This window comes from Enhydra lutris, unplaced genomic scaffold (genome assembly GCF_002288905.1).
Source record: "Enhydra lutris kenyoni isolate GAN:26980312 unplaced genomic scaffold, ASM228890v2 scaffoldscaffold12, whole genome shotgun sequence".
In the NCBI taxonomy this organism is placed as follows: Eukaryota; Metazoa; Chordata; class Mammalia; order Carnivora; family Mustelidae; genus Enhydra; species Enhydra lutris.
This window is the reverse complement of record NW_019154096.1, coordinates 32,824,157-32,843,975: the sequence shown is the minus strand read 5'-3', so window position 1 is coordinate 32,843,975 and position 19,819 is coordinate 32,824,157. Positions and strand designations below refer to the sequence as shown.

The 19,819-nt window shown below is 43.3% G+C and overlaps 1 protein-coding gene across 1 annotated transcript; it reads right to left on the bottom strand.

Moving 5' to 3' along the window:
• Positions 1–363: 363 nt before the first annotated feature.
• LOC111144750 (homeobox protein OTX1 B-like) lies at positions 364–19,658 on the bottom strand. The gene is made up of 5 exons (XM_022499188.1): positions 19,553–19,658; positions 13,244–13,446; positions 9,591–10,110; positions 8,743–8,836; positions 364–388 (listed from the first exon to the last, which is right to left on the bottom strand). The coding sequence occupies exons 1-5, from the start codon at positions 19,656–19,658 to the stop codon at positions 364–366; spliced, it is 948 nt and encodes a 315-aa protein (XP_022354896.1).
• Positions 19,659–19,819: the final 161 nt, after the last annotated feature.

Here is a 19,819-nt window from a genome sequence, read left to right as displayed (position 1 = left end):
TATAAACTGTGGGCTTGTCATATATGGTCTTTATTATGTTGAGGTAAATTCCTTCTGCATATAATTTGTTGAGAGTCTTTATCATGAAATGATGTTGCATTTTGTCAAGGGTAACATGTATTGTCAAAAAAACCCACAAAAACATTTATTGTCAAATTTTTGTCAAATGCGTTTATTGAGATGATCATTTGATTTTTTTTCTTAATTCTGTAGTGTACTACATGACACTTACTGATTTGGTACATTGAACCATCCTTGCATCCCAAGAATAAATCTCAACTGATTGTGGCATATGATCTTTTAATATGCTGTTCAACTGGGTCTGCTGGTATTTTGTTGAGGGGCACCACAATATCATGAGACTTATCGCTGGAAGCTTGACGAAATTCTGACAATAAATATTATAGACAAATTACCTTGTGCTTCTGCCAGGAGGAGGACAAAAGAAACCATTTTTTTTTTAAAGATTTTATTTATTTATTTATTTGACAGGCAGAGATCACAAGTAGGCAGAGAGGCAGGCACAGAGAGAGAGGGGAGGAAGCAGGCTCCCTGCTGAGCAGAGAGCTCGACGTGGGGCTCGATCCCAGGACCCTGGGACCATGACCTCAGCCGAAGGCAGAGGCTTTAACCCACTGAGCCACCCAGGCACCCCAAAAGAAACCATTTTTTAAATACAACAGAGTATCCTGTTCTTCTTAACAAAACCTACACTCAGGAAGAACTAGTTAATCAGACCTAGCCTGCTGAGATCCTATCAGAACTGAACCTGACCTGGTAAGAGGTGAACACCTAACTCCCGCCAGCTCTAGCCCTCCATGTGAGAGAAGCCTACCCATCTTCTCCCACCTACAAGTGGACAAAAGAATCCAAGAAACAATTGTGAATCCGACAGTCCAGAGGCATAGACTTATAAAAAGATTAAATCCTACTACGTGGATGGAACTAGAGGGTATTATGCTCAGTGAAATAAGTCAATTGGAGAAAGACAACTATCATATGATCTCCCTGATATGAGGAAGTGGAGATGCAACATGGGGGGTTTGGAGGGTAGGAAAAGAATAAATGAAACAAGATGGGATCGGGAGGGCCATAAGAGACTCTTAAGACAAGAGACTCACCAAACAAACTGAGGATTGCTGGGGGTCGGGGGTTCGGGAGAGGGTGGTGGGGTTATGGACATTGGGGAGGGTATGTGCTATGGTGAGTGCTGTGAAATATGTAAACCTGGCGATTTACAGACCTGTACCCCTGGGGCTAATAATACATTATACGTTTATTAAAAAAATAAAATTTTTTAAAAAAGATTAAGTCCTAATCATAGAATGATAGAATGCTTCCCCTCGGCCCATACCTCACTACCACATTACTAAAAGTCTAGTAAAGCAGTTCCTTTTACCCAGCACACGGTGCCTGGCTACCAAGAAAAACTTACATATTGTATGTTCTTTTGTGGAATCTTAAAAAGACGAACTCATGGAAAGAGAGAGGATATTGGTAGTTGCCCAGGACTAGAGTCGGTGGTGGGCTTGGGGGCAATGAGGAGATACCCATCAAAAGGAATAAATTTCAATTATAAGGTGAGTATGTTCTAGGCATCTAAAGTACAGCATGCTGACTACAATAATACTGTATTGTATACATGAAATTTGCTAAAACAGTATCTTAAATGTTCTCATCACAACAAAAAATGGTAATTACGTGAGGTGATGGATGTGTTAACTAACTGTATTCTGATAATCATTTCCCAATGAATATATATATATAGACTCATCACATTATACACTATAAATTTACACAATGTCTTATGTCAATTACATCTCAATAAAGCTGGGAAAAATGACAAGGCATACAACATAAAAAAAGAGAGAAAACATAATTTGAAGAGACAGAGTAAACATCAAAACTAGACTTGACAGGGATAATCGGAATATCAGACCCAGACTTTAAAACAACTGTGATTAATATTATAAGGACTTTAACTGATATAGTAGATAGCATGCCAGAACAGATGGGTAAAGTAAACAGAGACAGGGAAAAACTAAAAAGAACCAAAAATAAATGCTACTGATGAAAAAAACTATAATGAAAATGAAGAATGCTTTTGATCAATGCTTATTGGTAGACCGAAAATAGTAAGTATCTCTGAGCTAGAGGATAACTCGAAAGCTAATAAAGGAATACTTTTTAAAAAAAGTCTGCCTACAGGGGCACCTGGGTGGCTCAGTCAGTTAAGCTTCTGCCTTCAGCTCTCAGGTCATGATCCCAGGGTCCTGGGATCAAGCCCCACATCGGCCTCTCAGCTCAGTGGGGAGCCTGCTTCTGCCTCTCCCACTCCCCTCTGCTTGCTCTCTCTCTCTCTCTCTCTCTGCCAAGTAAATAAATAAAATATTTAAAATAAATTAAATAAATAAACATTTTAATTAATTAATTAATTGGATTAATAAGTTTAATTCAAATTAAAAATAATTTAATAAAAATAAATTAATTAATACATTAATAATTAATAAATAAAATGTTTAAAAATAAATTAATTAAATTTAAAAATTAAAACTCTGCCTACAAATTTGATAACCTAGATGAAGTTGACAAATTTCTTTAAAGACACCATGCGCTAAAACTCCCATAAGAAGAAATGGACCAAAAAAGGTAGAGGAGGACATCAGTAAGATAGTGAGCTAGGAAGTCTCAATGTGCATCTCTCCCCCAACAACAATAAACTTTTTAATAAAATAACTAACTGAGGGGCATCTGGGTGGCTCAGTGGGTTAAAGCCTCTGCCTTTGGCTCAGGTCATGATTTTAGGGTCCAGGGGTCGAGCCCCACATCAGGCTCTCTGCTCAGAGGAGAGCCTGCTTCTCCCTCCCTCTGCCTGCCTCTCTGCCTACTTGTGATCGCTGTCTGTCAAATATATAAATAAAATATTTTTAAAAAAATAACTGAGATAAGTCAGTTGGAGAAAGACAAGTGCCATATGATTTCATTCATATGTGGAATTTAAGAAACAAAACAAAGGAAAAAAGAGACAAACAAAAGACAGATTTTTAACTATAGAGAACAAACTGGTGGTTCCCAGACAGTTGGTGGGTGGGGGATGGGTGACATGGTTCGTAAAAGGGAACTAAGAGCACACCTATCATGATGTGCACTGAGTAATGTATAAGATTGTACATCTGAATGTATATTATACACCTGAAACTAATATAATTCTGTATCTTAATTATACTGGAACTAAAATTTTTCTTTATTTTAATAAATAAAATGAGGAAAAATAAAAATAAATAAATGTCCCCAAAAACAGCTCAGAGAAAGCTCTGGACTTTAAAAAGCAGCCAAAAGCCTGGAGACCTCAAAAGTTGAAAAGAGACACATCGAAGACTATGGGAAGTGCATTAACATGTATCTTCCCATTCGCCAGTCAAGAGCAGCTTGGAACCACAAGGGATCCCCTAAGAGGAGTGTCAATGCAGGGGGAGAAAGAGAGCAGGAGAACCCCAGAGAGCCTCACTGCTGTGGACACGTGCAGGCTTTGTTATCCAGGTATCCCACAGTCTGCAGCAGTGCTGCTCCCAGCTGGTGGAGCGGCCTGAGTCCCCGCCACTGTGTCTACTTCCACATGCTGGGGCTGTCACTTGGGGTGAGGCTTACTCCCAGAAGTCCCAGTTGCCACTGTGCCCCACTCTCTGGGATCAGGATACCACAGCCCCTCAGACGGGAGTGGCCTCTGGCCTGCGCCCCACCCACTGGATCTCAGGTTGCAGCTCTGAACCGTCATTGTGAGGACTGGCCAGCTGTTGCCCTGAGCCCTTTCCCCTGGGTCCCAGGTCACGGCTCCGAGTTATCATTGCCACTGTTCCCCTGAGCTCCATGATGCACTCAGCTTGCCTCCCTGACAGGTCATCATCCAGGAGCAATGCCACTGCCCTGAGCCTGCAGAACCCCAGGTGACGACTGAACCATCACTGCCTGAGAGCATTGCCAGCACTGAGCCCAAATCCCCAGGTCTCCGCTCATGGCCCTGACGCCTCATTGCTGGGGCCAGAGTCCCAGGACATGGCTCTGAACTGTCCTTGCCTTCCTGTGTGGCCACTGCTGAGTCCTACCCACATGTCGACTCATGGTTCTGAACTGTTACTGCTCTGATACCAGGTTCCCATACATGGCTTTAGTGAACAACCTACCATCAGAGCATACTGCCGCTGACTCATGACTACCCCTTGGGGCCAGATTTGAGACTTTGACCTACCAGCCCCAGGCTGTGCTGCCAGGGTACTCTGCCCCCTGGGTCCAAGCCATGACTACAGCTCGTCAGGCCAGGGCCAATGCTGCTGCCTTCCCCCCAGCCCCACCAGCCGGAGCCACTTCATCCTGCAGATAAAAGAAGAACAGGAGAACCCAAGAAGCCTTCACCTCTGAGGACCCCAGCAGCTCTACTTACCAAGGCCACCTGCATGACCTCTGCAATGTCAGCGCCAGGAGATTCCCGCTCTCTGTCCAACAGCAAGTGCCGCTGATGAAGCCACCACGATGCCTTCCCAGGAGCCAGAGATGCTGCATCCCACCAGCATCCACAGAACCACCTCCGGATGGAAGTTTTTCCCCACAGAAACCAGTCTGAAAAGACCGAAGGACATGACTGTGCAGAGCCATCAGTGCAAAACCAGCAGAGACATGAAATGCAAGGAAACATGATGCCACCACATCACCGAAATTGTCAAGTAACTGACCCCAAAGAAACGGAGAGCTTTAAGTTATCTGAAAATTTTTTTTGTTAATAATTATTTTAAGAAACTCCATGAGATTCAAGAGAACACAAACAACTCAGTGAACTCAGGGAAACAATAACATGGTTGGCGGGACCCTCGTGCACCCTTGGTGGCAATATAAACTGGCCCGCCACTGCAGGGGGATGGGACAGATGGGGGCATAAGGATCCACATCTGAAACTAATAGATGCATAAGTCCTGGCGAACTAATAGGGTACAGAGACCACAGACAACACAGCTCCACTGCAAACACTCAACTTGCTAAGAGATTTCATTTCAGCTGCTCCCACCACTAGAGGAAATGCCGATGATGTGACGTGAGAGAGGTGTGAGCTAATGTGACAACGCAGTCACACCACAGTATAAATGTATCAACTCTATGTGTTGTACACTTAAACTTACATAATGTTACATGTCAATTTTATCTCAATTTTAAAAATTATCCTTATTTTTCTATTTTCTCCTTCCTTTTGAAGTGATCGTTTCTAGACTATGTTAGTGTATAGCAAGGTGTGTGTGGTTCTACTTTTGTACAACAAAAATATCCTTGAAAAAATAAATATTACTTCATTGTGTTATCGAATTGCATTCTGCTCCATTGTATAGCTTTTCAGTCTTTCACTTTCTCTTTTTTTGCACTGGAAGGTGTTAGAATGAGGTCAGGACACATAGATCTAATTCATAGCTTATATCTGCAAACACACCTGTGTCACACTACTACTAACAGCCACGCAGTGGATATCCTTTATGGTGTGTCTAGGTACCTATTAGACACTAAAACACAAGGGTCAGACTATTCCAACCCCAGTATTTATCATCAAAGTACAACCAGCATAAGTTATTGTGCCTAATATGAACTGTACATTCATTAATCATCTGGAAATCAAAACAGACACGCATGTGTGTATGCATACACACCCACATATTAGTGGTACAAATGTGTCTGAAAAGGTTCTGATACAACAATTTGACAACATTGATACCATGCCATTAGTTTTATTTTTAAATCATTTCCCAGGATGATTCTGTTTCCCTTCTGTGATTCTCAGGATTTGTCAGAGATGGGAGCTCTTAGGATCACTAGTCACCTTCCCAGATTTGCAACATACATGTAGAAGGAGTTCTACAGGTTACGAAAATGGACCTGATATTTGCCAACTGAAATAATTTAAGTTTTGTATAGAGTGTGAGATAGGTGTCTCCTTTATTCTTTTCCATGTAGTTGTCTAAAGTCTTCTAATACCATTTCTTGTAAAGCCTATACTTTTTCTTCTTCTTTTTTTAATGAAACTGCCTTTGCTTTTTTTTTTTTTTTTAAGATTTCATCTATTTATTTATTTGACAAAGTGAGGGAGAAAGGGGGGGCGAGGGAGAGAGAGAGAGAGAGAAAGAGAGAGAGCATGACTAGGTGAGGGGCAGAGGGATTTAGCAGGCTCTCCGTTAAGCAGGGAGCCTGATGCAGGACTTAATCCTATTCTAAGCATTCTTTGCAGAAAATGTGAAAAACATTCGTAAATAAATTGTTTACCCTCCCAAGGAGATCTGTATGAACCACAGTATGGCTGGTGGGTTCTTACCCAGGCCTGGGGGGTGAGTCCCAACTCTCCCGCCAAACCGAAAGGATGCTCTGACTTTCTTCCCCCAACACTAAGATCCAACTAGATCACTAACCGGTAAATCCAGTTCCTGCTCCAGAGGCAAAACAGGGGCTTCTGGCACCCAAGTCTCCGCCCCACTTCAACAGACATTCACGGGAGGTGCCTGACAACCCAAGAGACCTGGACCTGACCCAGAGCCAGAACTTGACACCTCTGGTCCCCAGCTCTCAGGCTCAGCGATCAGAGGGGCAGGACTCCCTTGTTGAGTCCCCGTGCTACACTCCACACACCGGCTGGATGTAGTGTCCTTGCAGAAGAAAGCCCCAGAAGCCCCAGCCTGGAGTCTGACCCCAAACTTGCACCAGCTCCTGGCTGGACGCTTTTGTCGCAAGCACGCAAACATGCATGCATGCACGTGGGAGTCTGAGAAGGGCAGCGGGACCTCAGGGGAGCAGGTGCCTTTTGACAGCCCTGTGGGGAATGGGATCCACCGCTCAAGGCTGAATCGAGAGGTTCCTCTGAGGTGGTCCACAGGGACATCCACCCACCCAGACCCGACTCCTGGAGCCCTCCTTGGCCTGGGTAAGTCCTGTCCACAGGGAAATACAAGCTCCATAGATACTACCTGGGTTTTTCCAAACCTCTGACAAAGACGAAAAATAAAAGTACAAATTCGAACTGCAAAATGCAAAATACATTACTACATATGCTCTAGGCATAAAGAGGATGTTTCCAATGACTTTATGGCAATAAATTTGAAAATTCAGGTGAGATGGATATTGAGTGGAAAATTCAACTTGCCAAAAATAGCTCAAGGAGAAATGGTTGTCCTATAATCATTTAAACACTTAATTAGTAGACCAAATTCTTCTGATAAAGAAAACATCAGACCAAACTGATTCATTAGGAAATTCATTTAATAAACGGATAAATTTTTACACAAGATTTTAAATGGTAAGTGGTGGCCTACATAATTCATTCCAGAGCTATCTTAACATGATCTAAACCCCTAGTGTCACTAAAGAAAATTATTAGAGGCCTTCTCCTTCATGAACAGATATCATGATCTTACTAAAAATATTAGCAACGAAAAAAAATATTAGCAACTTTAATTCAGAAATACATAAGGATACCTCATAACCTAACTGGGTTATTCCAAGAACACAAACATTTTTAATATAAGAAAAATCTATCTAAATCCCTACATGAACAGGTTACAGGATTAGAAACTATATTATGGTAATCAAAGAAAAAAGGGAATTGAAATTTTCAAAATCTGTACAGAAGGAAATAAACTGAGCCAATCAGAAGTAAATGGATTCCTTCGGCAGAAACTGATAATACATAATATAGTAAATATCATACTGAGTGTGAAATGGGAAATGTAGACAATGATGCTGGCTATAACTCAGTATATATAGGCCATGCATCATAATATAAAAGGTATTTTCTTTTCCTCCTCGCCTGCTGCAACTCTCCATGATTCAGTGAATATAAACCTAGCCCATGTTTTTGTTCTTGCTGCATATTTTATGTGTACCCAAGAATAACCAATGTTATTTATTGCTGAAGCTCTTATTTCATTTTTATAAACATAATGCTATAAAAATTAGGCAACTTGAGTTTTCACTGAACATTGTATACCAGAACTCTCAACTAGACAGTTCTGGTCTATTATTTTGAATTGTGCAGGATTATTACTTTAAGTGATATTTATTCGGGGGCTATGTTGTGTAAGTACGTGCAAGTTTCTTTAAAGGATACATCCTGTAGCAGACTTGCCAAACATCTACAACTTCAAGAGGAATATTAACTAGGAATATTTCCTAGTGGTTGTGCAAAATGACTATGCAAATCATACTCCTCACAGCTGCTAATTCCCCACCTACTCTCAGTCTGATCTGTAGTAACAGATGGGAGATATTTGCAAAATGAAATAGATCTGCATGTCAAATTGCCTTGGAAAAGACGTGGGAGACATGCTTTATTCTGCAATTAATAGGACACGATTTGGGTTAAAAATCTAAAATATGTTAAAACACATTACACAGTGTAGGGGAAAGCATACGAGACTGACGGCAAATGCTCCAAAATGTTTGAGAAATGATTCTGTACCCTAACGCTAAAATTATGAAAACCATTTTAAAGTTGGAGGTTCACAGACACCAGGCTAGTCCTCAAAAACACTGGTTTAACAACACAGCTTTTAGATGCTCAACTGGGTACTCTCAGATCTTGTGAGATCACACTCTAAATCGACTCCCAGGAAGCAGCTCTCAGCCAAGAGGACCGGTGAGGGCTGCCCGCCAGCTCAGGTACAGGATCACCCTGGGGCTCTTCGGAGCTCTGCTTCCAGTGCCTGCCTCAATTAGTCTCACCCGAGGGGCTGCCTCCTGGTTGACCAAGCTGACATTGCTGGGATGGCCCTTGCAGTCAGGGCTCCAGCAAAGACATGTGGCTGCTGCCCTGCTTCTGCGAGTAGAGAGATTTGCTGCAGCAGCCTTGCAGGCTAATCCAAGGGCAACCTCCACCCCTACAACCCTCCCCGCCCCAGCAAAGTGCAGGGGAGGGTCCTTTGTATCCTCATAATTCTTGTAGGCTATCTTGTCTCTGAGGTGGGGGGAGGGGACGATATCTAGGGCAGATGCTGTGTAAGAGCCTCTTTTTTCTGAAGCCCAAACTGTTGCTCATTGACACCTGTGTTCTCCCTGTTGGCTGGTTTTCTACTCTAGACTCTAGTCCAGCTTTTCTCCAAGGCACTATGAACTGCACAGCCAGGGGCTGAGCCCTGGGGGACACTGCCACCCTACTAGGAGGACCATCAGCTCATGGAGCTTTCCTGAACACAGGGCTTAGGCTCAGGCTCTAGAGAGACCTTTGCCTTCAGCTGCTGTGTGGATGACCACGGGATGATGACCTATGGCTGTTTTTTTCCGAAGCTTAGAACCATTTTCTGGAGCCACATCCTTAGTCCCAGTGGTGGACCTTTGCAGACCCCTCAGCCCAAAGCTGCTGCCTTCTCCTGCTCAACCTGTGTTAGCAGAGACCTGACCACTACTGGTTTGAAAGCCTCCGCCCTGCTGTTGTGACTGAAGGGATGGCACCTGCTGCCCTGAATCCCCAGGATTCAGATGCATAATCAGCTGATCCTGAAACACAATTTGTCTTGATTCCTCTGAAGCCGAGGCTGCTGTAGAGGACAGCAAGTAGCCATTCTGCTGCTGACCTTGATAGAGTGGGTAAGGACAGCAGGCCTGCTCCTGCTGCCACCCCTCCTCTTGCTGACTATGAACTTGCGGCAGAATGGAGGCCCTCGCGTTCCAGCTCTGCCCGGTGTTGGGCTCATGCTTCTCAAAATACTGCATGGAAGCAGAAGGATGAAGACAGATTGCTGATCCGTAGCTATAAGATGAATAACTGGGATACAATCTATTCCCTGTGTCACCCGGATACTCCGAAGCACAGCTCAGTTCTTTTTTAATGCCTGGGACCCCAGTGTCCCCCGAGCCATCCTGTTGACTGGGAACCCATTGTGTCTCAGGAGAGAAATAGTCCGTGCCTTCTAGAAGAGCCTTCAGGGTAGAGGAGCAAGTCTGCTCCGGGGCCCCGATGGGAGACTCTGCCTGGGAGTTCTGGAGGCTTCCATGTGAATGATCCTGGATAGGGAATGCACGCAGTTTCCTAGCAGCGGATATTCTCTGTCTCTCTTTCAGTGGCAGGCGGGCTCTTCTGTTCTGGAACCAGTTCTAAAGAGAAAAGAGACTCATGATTTATCAGGTTGGTTTATCTGGTATCATTGCACAGTGCATTTCCATAAGGTGGGAGAGATCATAGTTTGGCCTCATCTCAGTGTCTCATCAGTGACTCTCCTCCTGACCTTAAGTGAGAGGTGGGAAATAAAGGCCTTCTTTCCTGGGGCTGCACGTGTAGTGATGAAGCCACGCGGCGTAACTCCAAACGCTCAACCGCCTCACTCCTGTCCGTGTAAACCTTTCCAAATCCGCCGCCAACCTGCTGGCAGCCTCCTCTGCCTTTAGACAGAACTCATTCCCAGCTGTTCCCCAAGCACACTGAATCTTCCCCACACCACAAGTGTTTGGGGATTTTTTTTGGTTTTTTGGTTTTGTTTTTCAAGTAGGCTCCATGCCCAGGGGTGAAGCCCAATGTGCAACTCAAACTCTCGATTCTGAGATCAAGACCTGAGCTGAGACCAAGAGTCGAATGCTTAACCAAGCCACCCAGGTGCTGCCCCCACACAACTTACTTTTTTACTCAAGCTGCCACACCAGAATGAACTCATGACTCCACGTGATCTAAATCGTATTTCAAAATTTGTTTTCTGAGTCTACACATAGGCAAGAGCTTGACTCATAACTTGACTGTGTGATGTGACCCTATGTATTCTACTTAGGACTTCCAGTCTCCCATTTTCTTCCTCCCTAAAGTAAGTTATACACGCCAACCATAATCCTAGGACTTTGTGGGGGTGGGTTGGAAATGATGCAATGCTTTCTGAGACAATCCATTCTAATAAGCCACGGTTGTGGTCGGTTAGTTAGTCCTACAGCATAGGTAACAGTGTCTGAGGGGGGCCTTTGGCCATTTACACTCTCCTGGAATCCCCTGTCTCCAAGTTCGGGAATGCTTGCGGCCATTAGTAGCACTGAAGCTGGAAGGATCTTTGATTCACTCGTGATGATTGCTTAAAACAAAACTCTATGCCCAGTGAATCTGACATCTCCAAACACTCATTCTGACAATTGCCCAACATCGATAATTTTACAGAAAGCAGAGCTGCAAGGGTCAGTTTGTCAGATGTCGTAGGCCATTAGAAGATCATCTCATGAAGCAAGTGATCAACCAAAAAGCAAGTGTGCTCACTTCCTCGGGTGTAACAGCCTCCTAGGATCCTCCCCCAAGCCATGCTTGCTTCCTGATCACATCACAGGCATTCTTCTCTAAGCATGTGCATCCAACTCTAACTTGAACAGTCATGTGTGAACTTCCTATTATGGATCCTCTTATAAAACTATCCCTCTGCCAAGTATGGACAATGAAAACATTTTTTTTTTTAAAGATTTTATTTATTTATTTGAGAGAGAGACAGTGAGAGAGAGCATGAGCGAGAAGGTCAGAGGGAGAAGCAGACTCCCCATGGAGCTGGGAGCCCAACGCGGGACTCGATCCCGGGACTCCGGGATCATGACCTGAGCCGAAGGCAGTCGTCCAACCAACTGAGCCACCCAGGCGTCCCGAAAACATTTTTAAAATAAAGATTAAAAAGCAGTTTCAGGGCATCTGGGTGGCTCAGTGGGTTACAGCCTCTGCCTTTGGCTTAGGTCATGATCTCAGGGTCCTGGGATCGAGCCCTGCATCAGGCTCTCTGCTCAGTGGGGAGCCTGTTTCCTCCTCTCTCTCTGCCTGCCTCTCTGCCTACTTGTGATCTCTGTCTGTCAGATAAATAAATAAAATCTTAAAAAAAAAAAGAAAAAAGGCAGTTTGAACTTGAGAAACCCAAGTCATGGATCCAGAAATGTAAAGAAAACACAGTACTAAAAAAAAAAAAAAAAAAAAAAAAAAAGAGGAAAACACGGCCTAAGAATGTTTATGTATCTGACCACCCAGTTCTTTCCTGGTTATTAACTTGTCCAGATTTTCTACTTATTTGTATGGAATCGCTGATTCGTATTTTCCTCACAATGTTTCTAGTTCATGAAACTTTTACAACTGAACATCATTACTCCATTGTATTTGCCTATACTTTGTATCCTTCAAAGCTACTTAGGTCTTCCTGTTGTCGAGCAACCAATCAATCGAGTGATTTATGGACAATAACGGAAGAGAAATATGATAATTGTGTGTATAAAAATATCACAATTCTAATAATTTCATACAGCTGATGATTCACCAATTGTTTCCAAAATTGTAGCTGAGATTTGGTTCATGATGGGGCACATGGCAGGCTCAGTCAGATGAGCACGTGACTCTTGATGTGGGAGTTCTGAGTTTGAGCCCCATGTTGGGTGTAGAGCCTATTTAAATAAATAAAACTTATAAAGATATTGGCTCATGCAACAAACAGTTGTGAAGCAACCACTAAAGCTGTGAGGTATTGTGTCAGTTGGAGGGACCCTATCAAGTCATTTTCCTGCACTTCAGACCTGTATGTCCAAACTGTTCACTTCCTATCTCTGGTGGTTTAATTGGCAAACCAAACATCGTGTGTCCATAGTGAAACTCCTAGTGCTTCTGTCTGTCATAAAACCTCCATCATAAAACCTCCATTCCCAGGCCTTCCCTATATTAAATGCAACTTCAATCTTCCATTTGCTTAAGCCAACATTTTGCAGCCCTCTTTATTGCATATGCTATGAGACAGAATGCAGAGCTCTCTTAGCAAACAATCACGAGTCTTTCCATCTTGTCTGTACTACAACCAGTGGCCTGATCCAAACCACCATTGTCCTCCTGATTTGAGATAATTGCAATATGTTCTTGACTGGTCTCTGCTTCCAAACTTGCCTCACTGGTGTCAGATTTTTCCAGGAAACACAGAACATATTCATACCCACATTGAGATGAACAAAAAAAGTGACCCAGATGTCAATACTTTGTCCCATGTGATGAAATACTATTAAGCTTTTTCTTAATTTCTTGCATTCTCCATATTGTCTACTAAAGCCTCTGCCTTCGGCTCAGGTCATGATCCCAGGGTCTGGGATTGAGCCCCGCGTCGGGCTCTCTGCTCAGTGGGGAGCCTGCTTCCCCACCTCTCTCTCTGCCTGCCTCTCTGCTTATTTGTGATCTCTGTCTGTCAAGTAAATAAATAAAATCTTAAAAAAAAAAAAGATATAGCAAAACTTTGAAAATTTCACTTACATCAATCGCATATATTTGACAATACAGTCGTTCAGCCAGTTTTTTTCGAATGATAAAATCAGGGTAAGGAGTTTCTTCAAATACGTGATTAAGTAGGCACAATTCATCCTGAGTGAATTTACGTCTTGGTTTTCTGTTTACTCTTCTCCCTGTTGTTTCTTTTACTTTGTTATGACCATCTTTGTTCGGGAATCCTGAAAAACCTGTAAATGGAAAAACAAAAGCATTGGGGGAATACTGATAGTATCTAGAGGGGAGAAAAAGGATCATTGACTGGCTAACCATTCATAAAATAAAATTTTAGAAAGTAAAGCCCTACCTCATACCTATTTATAAGATTGCTAATGAGTTAAATGCTTATCTTCGAGCCAGGATACAGAAGAGTTTCTTTAGCCCAAGAGTCACACACTATAGGGGAAAAGACAGATGAGAAAATGTTCAGCCTCATTAGTAACTGAAGAAATACAAAATAAGCCAGCTCACACCCATGCAATCACGGGTGTGATATAATAATCTACCTATAATATAGATGTATGAGGACGGGGTGGGGGAAGGAAAATAAAGATTAAATAGGAAATCTGCATTCCCATGTTGGTACACTTTATTGAAAACTGTTCTAAGAGACACGGAGGACGTTATATAATGATAAAGGGTCAATTCACCAAGGAGCTAAAATAATTTTAAATATTTATGAACCAAACCTCAGAGCTTCCAAATATACATAGTGAACATTGACAAAAATTGAAGGAAGAAACAGGAAACACAATAACAACAGACTCCGATGTCCCAGTTTCAATAATGGATAAAACAACCAAACAAAAGGACAACAAAGAAACAGGGGACTTGAACACCACTATAAGCTAGTGGGACATGACAATCCAGAACACTCTATCTAACAGCAGAACGTACGTCCTTCTCAAGCACACAAATAGCATTCTCTGGACCACATGTCAGACAAAATAAGTCTTAAATTCAATGACATTGGAATCACACTCCTCTCCACTCCCAATCATAATGGAATGAAACTAGAAATCAATCTCAGAACATAAACTGGAAAATCCACAAATCTGAAAACTAATCAATACATTCAAACAACCAAAGGATTAAAGAAGCCACAGTGAAATGAGAAAATACCTTAAGACAAATGAAAAATGTAACACCAAAATTTATGGGATGAAATGATAGCATTGCTAAAAGTTTACAGTTCTAAACAAGCACATTTAAAAAGATTTGAAATCAACAATCTAGCTTTATACCTCAAGAGACTAGAAGAACTAAATCCAAACTCAGAAGATAAAGGATCTAAAGAAGATGAGAGCAGAGATAATGAAATAGAAAAAAAAAATTGAAAAGCAACAAAACAGTTGTTTTTCTTTTGAAAGGATCAACAAAGTTGATAAATGTTTCCCTAGATTAACTAAGGAAAAAAAAAATAAACTCAGAAATGAGGCCACTACAATCAATGTCATGAAAATAAAAATGTCTGTAAGAGAATACCATGAACAAATGTTTACACCAACAAATTGGATAACCTAGAAGACATGGATAGACTTCTGGAAACACACAACTTACTGAGACTGAGAAACACTGCTGAAGCAAATGAAACAAGATACAACAAATAAACAGGTATATCTATGTTCATGGATTGGACACCTAACTACTGGTAAAACGTCTGTACTACCGAAAGTGATTTTTTTTTTTAAGATTTTATTTATTTATTTGGTAGAGAACATGAGAGCACCAGCAAGGGGGAGTGGCAGAGGGAGAAGCAGTCTCCCTGCTGACCAGGGAGCCCTATTCAGGGCTCGATCCCAGGACCCTGGGAATTATGACCCAAGCTAAAGGCAGATGCTTACCTGACAGAACCTTCCAGGTGCTCCTACCCAAAGTGATTTACAGATTCAATGAAACCCCTCTCAAAACTCCAATAGCATTTTTTTTGTGGAAATAGAAAAATTCATCCTAAGATTCATTTGGAATCTTAGGAGACCCTGAATAGCCAAAACAGCCTTGAAAAAGAGCAATTTGGAGATCTCACACCTTCTGATTTCAGAACTTACCACGAAGCTATGGTAATAAGAACTGTGGTACAAACATCAAGACGGAGAGGTAGACCAGTGGAATCGAAATGAGAGCCCAAAAATAAACCTCACATATATGGTGAAATGATTTTTGACAAGGGTGCCCAGACCATTCAAGGGGAAGGGATAGTCTCTTCAACAAATGGGGTTGGGAAATTGGATATCCACCTGACAAAAAATGAACTTGGACTCTTACCTTACATCATATACAAACATTCAAAAACAGATTAAGCACCCCAACAGAACTAAAATAGAAAACTCCTAGGAGAAAACAGGGGCAAAATCTCATGACACTGGATTTGGCAATCATTTGTTAGGACATCAGAAGCACAGGCAACAAGAGGAAAAAAAATCAGACTACATCAAAAATTTAAATTATGTATCAAAAGACAGTCAACAGATTGAAAAGGCAACCTAAGGAATGGGAGGAAATATCTGCAGATCATATCTAATAAAGGGTTAATATCCAGCATACATAAATAACTCCTACAACTCAAGATTAAAACAAATGTGATTTAAACGGGCAAAGGACTTGAATAAATATTTCTCCAAAGATACTCAAAGGCTGCAAGCATATGAAAAGATGTTTAATTTTACTAATCACTAGAGAAACACAAATCAAACCCTTAAAAGAAAACTTTCATCATAGTTTGTCTCTGCCCAACATATGTCCTTCATTTTTTTTTTTAAAGATTTTATTTCTTTGACAGAGAGAGATCACAAGTAGACAGAGAGGCAGGCAGAGAGAGAGGGAGGGAAGCAGGCTCCCTGCTGAGCAGAGAGCCCGATGCGGGACTCGATCCCAGGACCCTGAGATCATGACCTGAGCCGAAGGCAGCGGCTTAACCCACTGAGCAACCCAGGCGCCCCTGTCCTTCATTTTTTTTAAGGATTTATTTATTTAAGAGAAAGTGTGCGTGAGTGAGCAGGGGGAGGGCAGAGGCAGTGGGAGACAAGTAGACTCCCCACTGAGCAGGGAGCCCAAGGCAGGGCTGGTTCACAGGACTCTGAGATCATGACCTGAGCCAAACTCAAGGCCAGAGGCTTAAACGACTGAGCCAGCCAGGCGCCCCGCAAAATGTGCCCTTTAAACTGTTGAGCACAGTTTCTACTTTCTACCAGAGCCAGTTTCTGCTTCTGAATTCCTGAACTCACCAGAAAGTTCTTTTTCTTCCTTCTCACCTTCATTGTTTCTCCTTTCCCAGGTGAAAACATGGCACATGTATTATTAAGAGCAAGGCTAATTTGCGACATGGATGGAACTAGAGGGTATTATGCTCAGTGAAATAAGTCAATCAGAGAAAGACAATTATTATATGATCTCCCTGATATGAGGAAGTAGAGATGCAACGTGGGGGGTTTGGGGGGTAGGAAAAGAATAAATGAAACAAGATGGGATCGGGAGGGAGACAAACCATAAGAGACTCTTAATCTCACAAAACAAACTGAGGGTTTCGGGGGGAGGGGAGTAGGGAGAAGGTGGTTGGGTTATGGACATTGGGGAAGGTTATGTGCTATGGTGAGTGCTGTGAAATGTGTAAACCTGGCGATTCACAGACCTGTACCCCTGGGGCTAATAATACATTATATGTTAATGTAATATTTTTTAAAAATTATTTAAAAAGGGACGCATGGGTGGCTCAGTTGGTTAAGCAGCTGCCTTCGGCTCAGGTCATGATCCCGGCGTCCTGGGATCGAGTCCCACATCGGGCTCCTTGCTCATCAGGGAGCCTGCTTCTCCCTCTGCCTCTGCCTGCCATTCTGTCTGCCTGTGCTTGCTCTCTCTCCCTCTCTCTCTCTGACAGATGAATAAATAAAATCTTAAAAAAAAAAAATTATTTAAAAAAAAAGAGCAAGGCTAATTCTCAGAGAAGCCCCTGGCATTTAGGATCAATGCTTTCTGAAAAAGTGACTCATCCCCGGCCTCATGGAAGCACTGTCTCCCACCTACAAGGTTGCCAGTGGCTCCCTCTAGTCAGAGGACGAAAAAACTGCCCCCACACATTTCCAAATACTGGCCCTAGGGACTCAAGTCCTTCCTAACTGCTGCTGGATGAGTTACTGGACCTCTTTTGTGTCTCCATTTCTCCACGTCACAGGGCGTAAGCAGATCTATAGCATGGAGCCATGAAGAAAAAATTAGATGTACAATTCATCTAAAGCATTTTGAATAAATCCCGGCTCATATTAAGAACACAATAACTGTTGGTCCTTTTCTTCCAGAAACTCATATAGACTATAGGGGAATGGTGTGACCATGTTGAATTCCAGACCACCCATAACCCAGAGCCAATGTTAGCTAACTGGAAGCAGGAGAGGAAGGAAGGCCACAATAGAGCATTCTGGAGACTGATTCCTAGCCCTGGGTCTCCATCCCTATCAACACGGCAGATGTCAAAAAAGCCCCCGGCTTCCCAAACCTGGTCTGAAATAATCCCGAAAAGGCCTACAAAGGCCACGGATGGCTTAAAGAGAAAAATTACCCTGGAATTTCCAAATCCAACCTTCTTCGTTAAGAGAACGAAGAGACTCCCTGCTGTGCAAATGAAGAGACAGATGCAGAGTCTGTCTGCAGGGAGGGCATCGTCCAGGGAGAACAACTCACAGCCCGCGTGTAACACGCAGACACGTCCACTTGTGGGAGTGAAGACTAGATTGGCGGCTATAGGAAAAAAAAAAAATCCAGGGAACAAAGCAGGTCTTGAAAACACTATTAATGATGGTAATTTTCTTCCTGTTTCCTGTGTTTCCTCAGAAGAGTATTAAAAGGAGGGCAGTACGGAGTGACCCCTGCAAAACCTGGAAGCTAATGAACCCCCAGCAATGTTGTTTATCTCCTCTGTGCTGAGCCCAATCCTACAAATCAACAGAAAGGGCCAGAGGGAATCAGGGAAAGAAGCCCCCATTTCTCCGTTTTTCATAAAATCCATCTCTCTGGGCCAAACCTTTCCTGGTTTTGGGTGACAATGAGTATATCATTTCACCCCCTTGAGACAGTGCTCTCCCAAGAATTAATTGCTCCCGGGGTCGTAATTATTCCCATTTAGGGTGCTAGGGAAGTTATCATGCACCTCTTTTACCTTGGGAAGTAACAGAAGTTGGAAGACGGTAAGGGCGTTGCCCAAGGGCAGGAGCAGAAAGAGGCAGAAGCTGAAGGTCGAATCTGGCTTTCACAGCAGACACACAGGGCTGGGCTCCGCAAACCCCAGGGCCTCGCAAACCCCAGGGCCTCGGATGATAAGGAGCAGGATGGATTCCCTCATTAACCCGGTCCAAGTTGGCCTAAGCCCAAAGGGCAATTTCCTTCATGGGAAATATAAGCAAAATAGTTGAGCTCCGAAATTTTATTTAAATCTTTGATCCACGGCTGCTGGGAGGAAGAAGCAATGTTTTTTAAAAACTCCATCACTTTCCTACCCACTGCCCTTGAGACGAGTCAAGGATCTTCAGCCTGAGGGCTTGTTCGGAGCTTCTAGCAGAGGAGCCCACCTACCGGTACAGCCTTCACCGAAGAAGGGTCCTCCTCCATCGGGGAAAGCGGACCTCTCCAACGGAATGCGCAGCTTAGGGAGGGAGGCAGATGAGTGTTTAAGGGAGGAAGGGGCACATGCCTGGCAGCCAGATCAGCCAAGAATCAAGCCTGGTGAACAGTGGGGTGAGAAGATGTCACAGCCGGATCACTCTCACATCCATTATCTTCCGCCTGAGCCTCTGGTGTGAGGCTCCAAGTTCTGCAGGGTTTAGGAACACACGACACTAACAACGGACCAAGAGAGCACTCTGTTCACGGCAAAATGGTACTCAGGGCCTTTGGTTAGGGAGACCATCTGGAGATGGCCAAGACTGGGGGCAGTGGGTAGGGGTAGATCTGGTTTGAGGTTTGACCACATTCCCTACCCCCTGCCGCTCACCACCAATCTATATAAAGACTTCCTAGTGTCTCTGAAAGGCAAATGGGCACATTCATTAAAAATAAAAACTCAGGGAGCACCTGGGTGGCTCAGTTGGTTAAGTGACTGCCTTCGGCTCAGGTCATGATCCCAGAGTCCGAAGCCTGCTTCTCCCTCTGACCCTCTCCCCTCTCATAGTCTCTGCTCTCTCTCACATAAATAAATAAAATCTTTTAAAAAAATAAGCAAAAAATAAAAACTCAGTAAAAGTAGCAAGCAAGCAGACTTTTTTTGTATCATCACAGACCCTTAGAAGCAGGGCTCTGGAGTCCACTTACCTGTGCTCTGAGGCTGATGGCCCATGGGGCAGGGCTGAAGGCTACCGTCCTCCCAGTCCACACTCTGCATCTTTGGCTGCTCTCCTGACGCTGGGCTGAGGGCCATTTCTACAGCAGTTTCATGGAAGGCTCCACATCCTACTGGCATTGCGGCTGGGCCACCACTGCTTCAGGATCACTCTGATGCAGTTTTGCCTCTGAGACAGAGATGATGATGGGACCCGTGGACTCCTGGGTCCACCAATGGGTATCTGAGTGGCCTCTGAC

Excerpts from the sequence above, each read along its gene's own strand:
- LOC111144750 (XM_022499188.1), bottom strand. The coding sequence starts at position 19,658 with ATGGCCCTCAGCCCAGCGTCAGGAGAGCAGCCAAAGATGCAGAGTGTG. Across the intron at positions 13,447-19,552 it reads CCATCAGCCTCAGAGCACAG|GTTTTTCAGGATTCCCGAAC; the intron begins GTAAGTGGACTC and ends TTCCATTTACAG. Across the intron at positions 8,837-9,590 it reads TCCTTACCCACTCTATCAAG|AAGCAGGGCAGCAGCCACAT; the intron begins GTCAGCAGCAGA and ends CTCTACTCGCAG.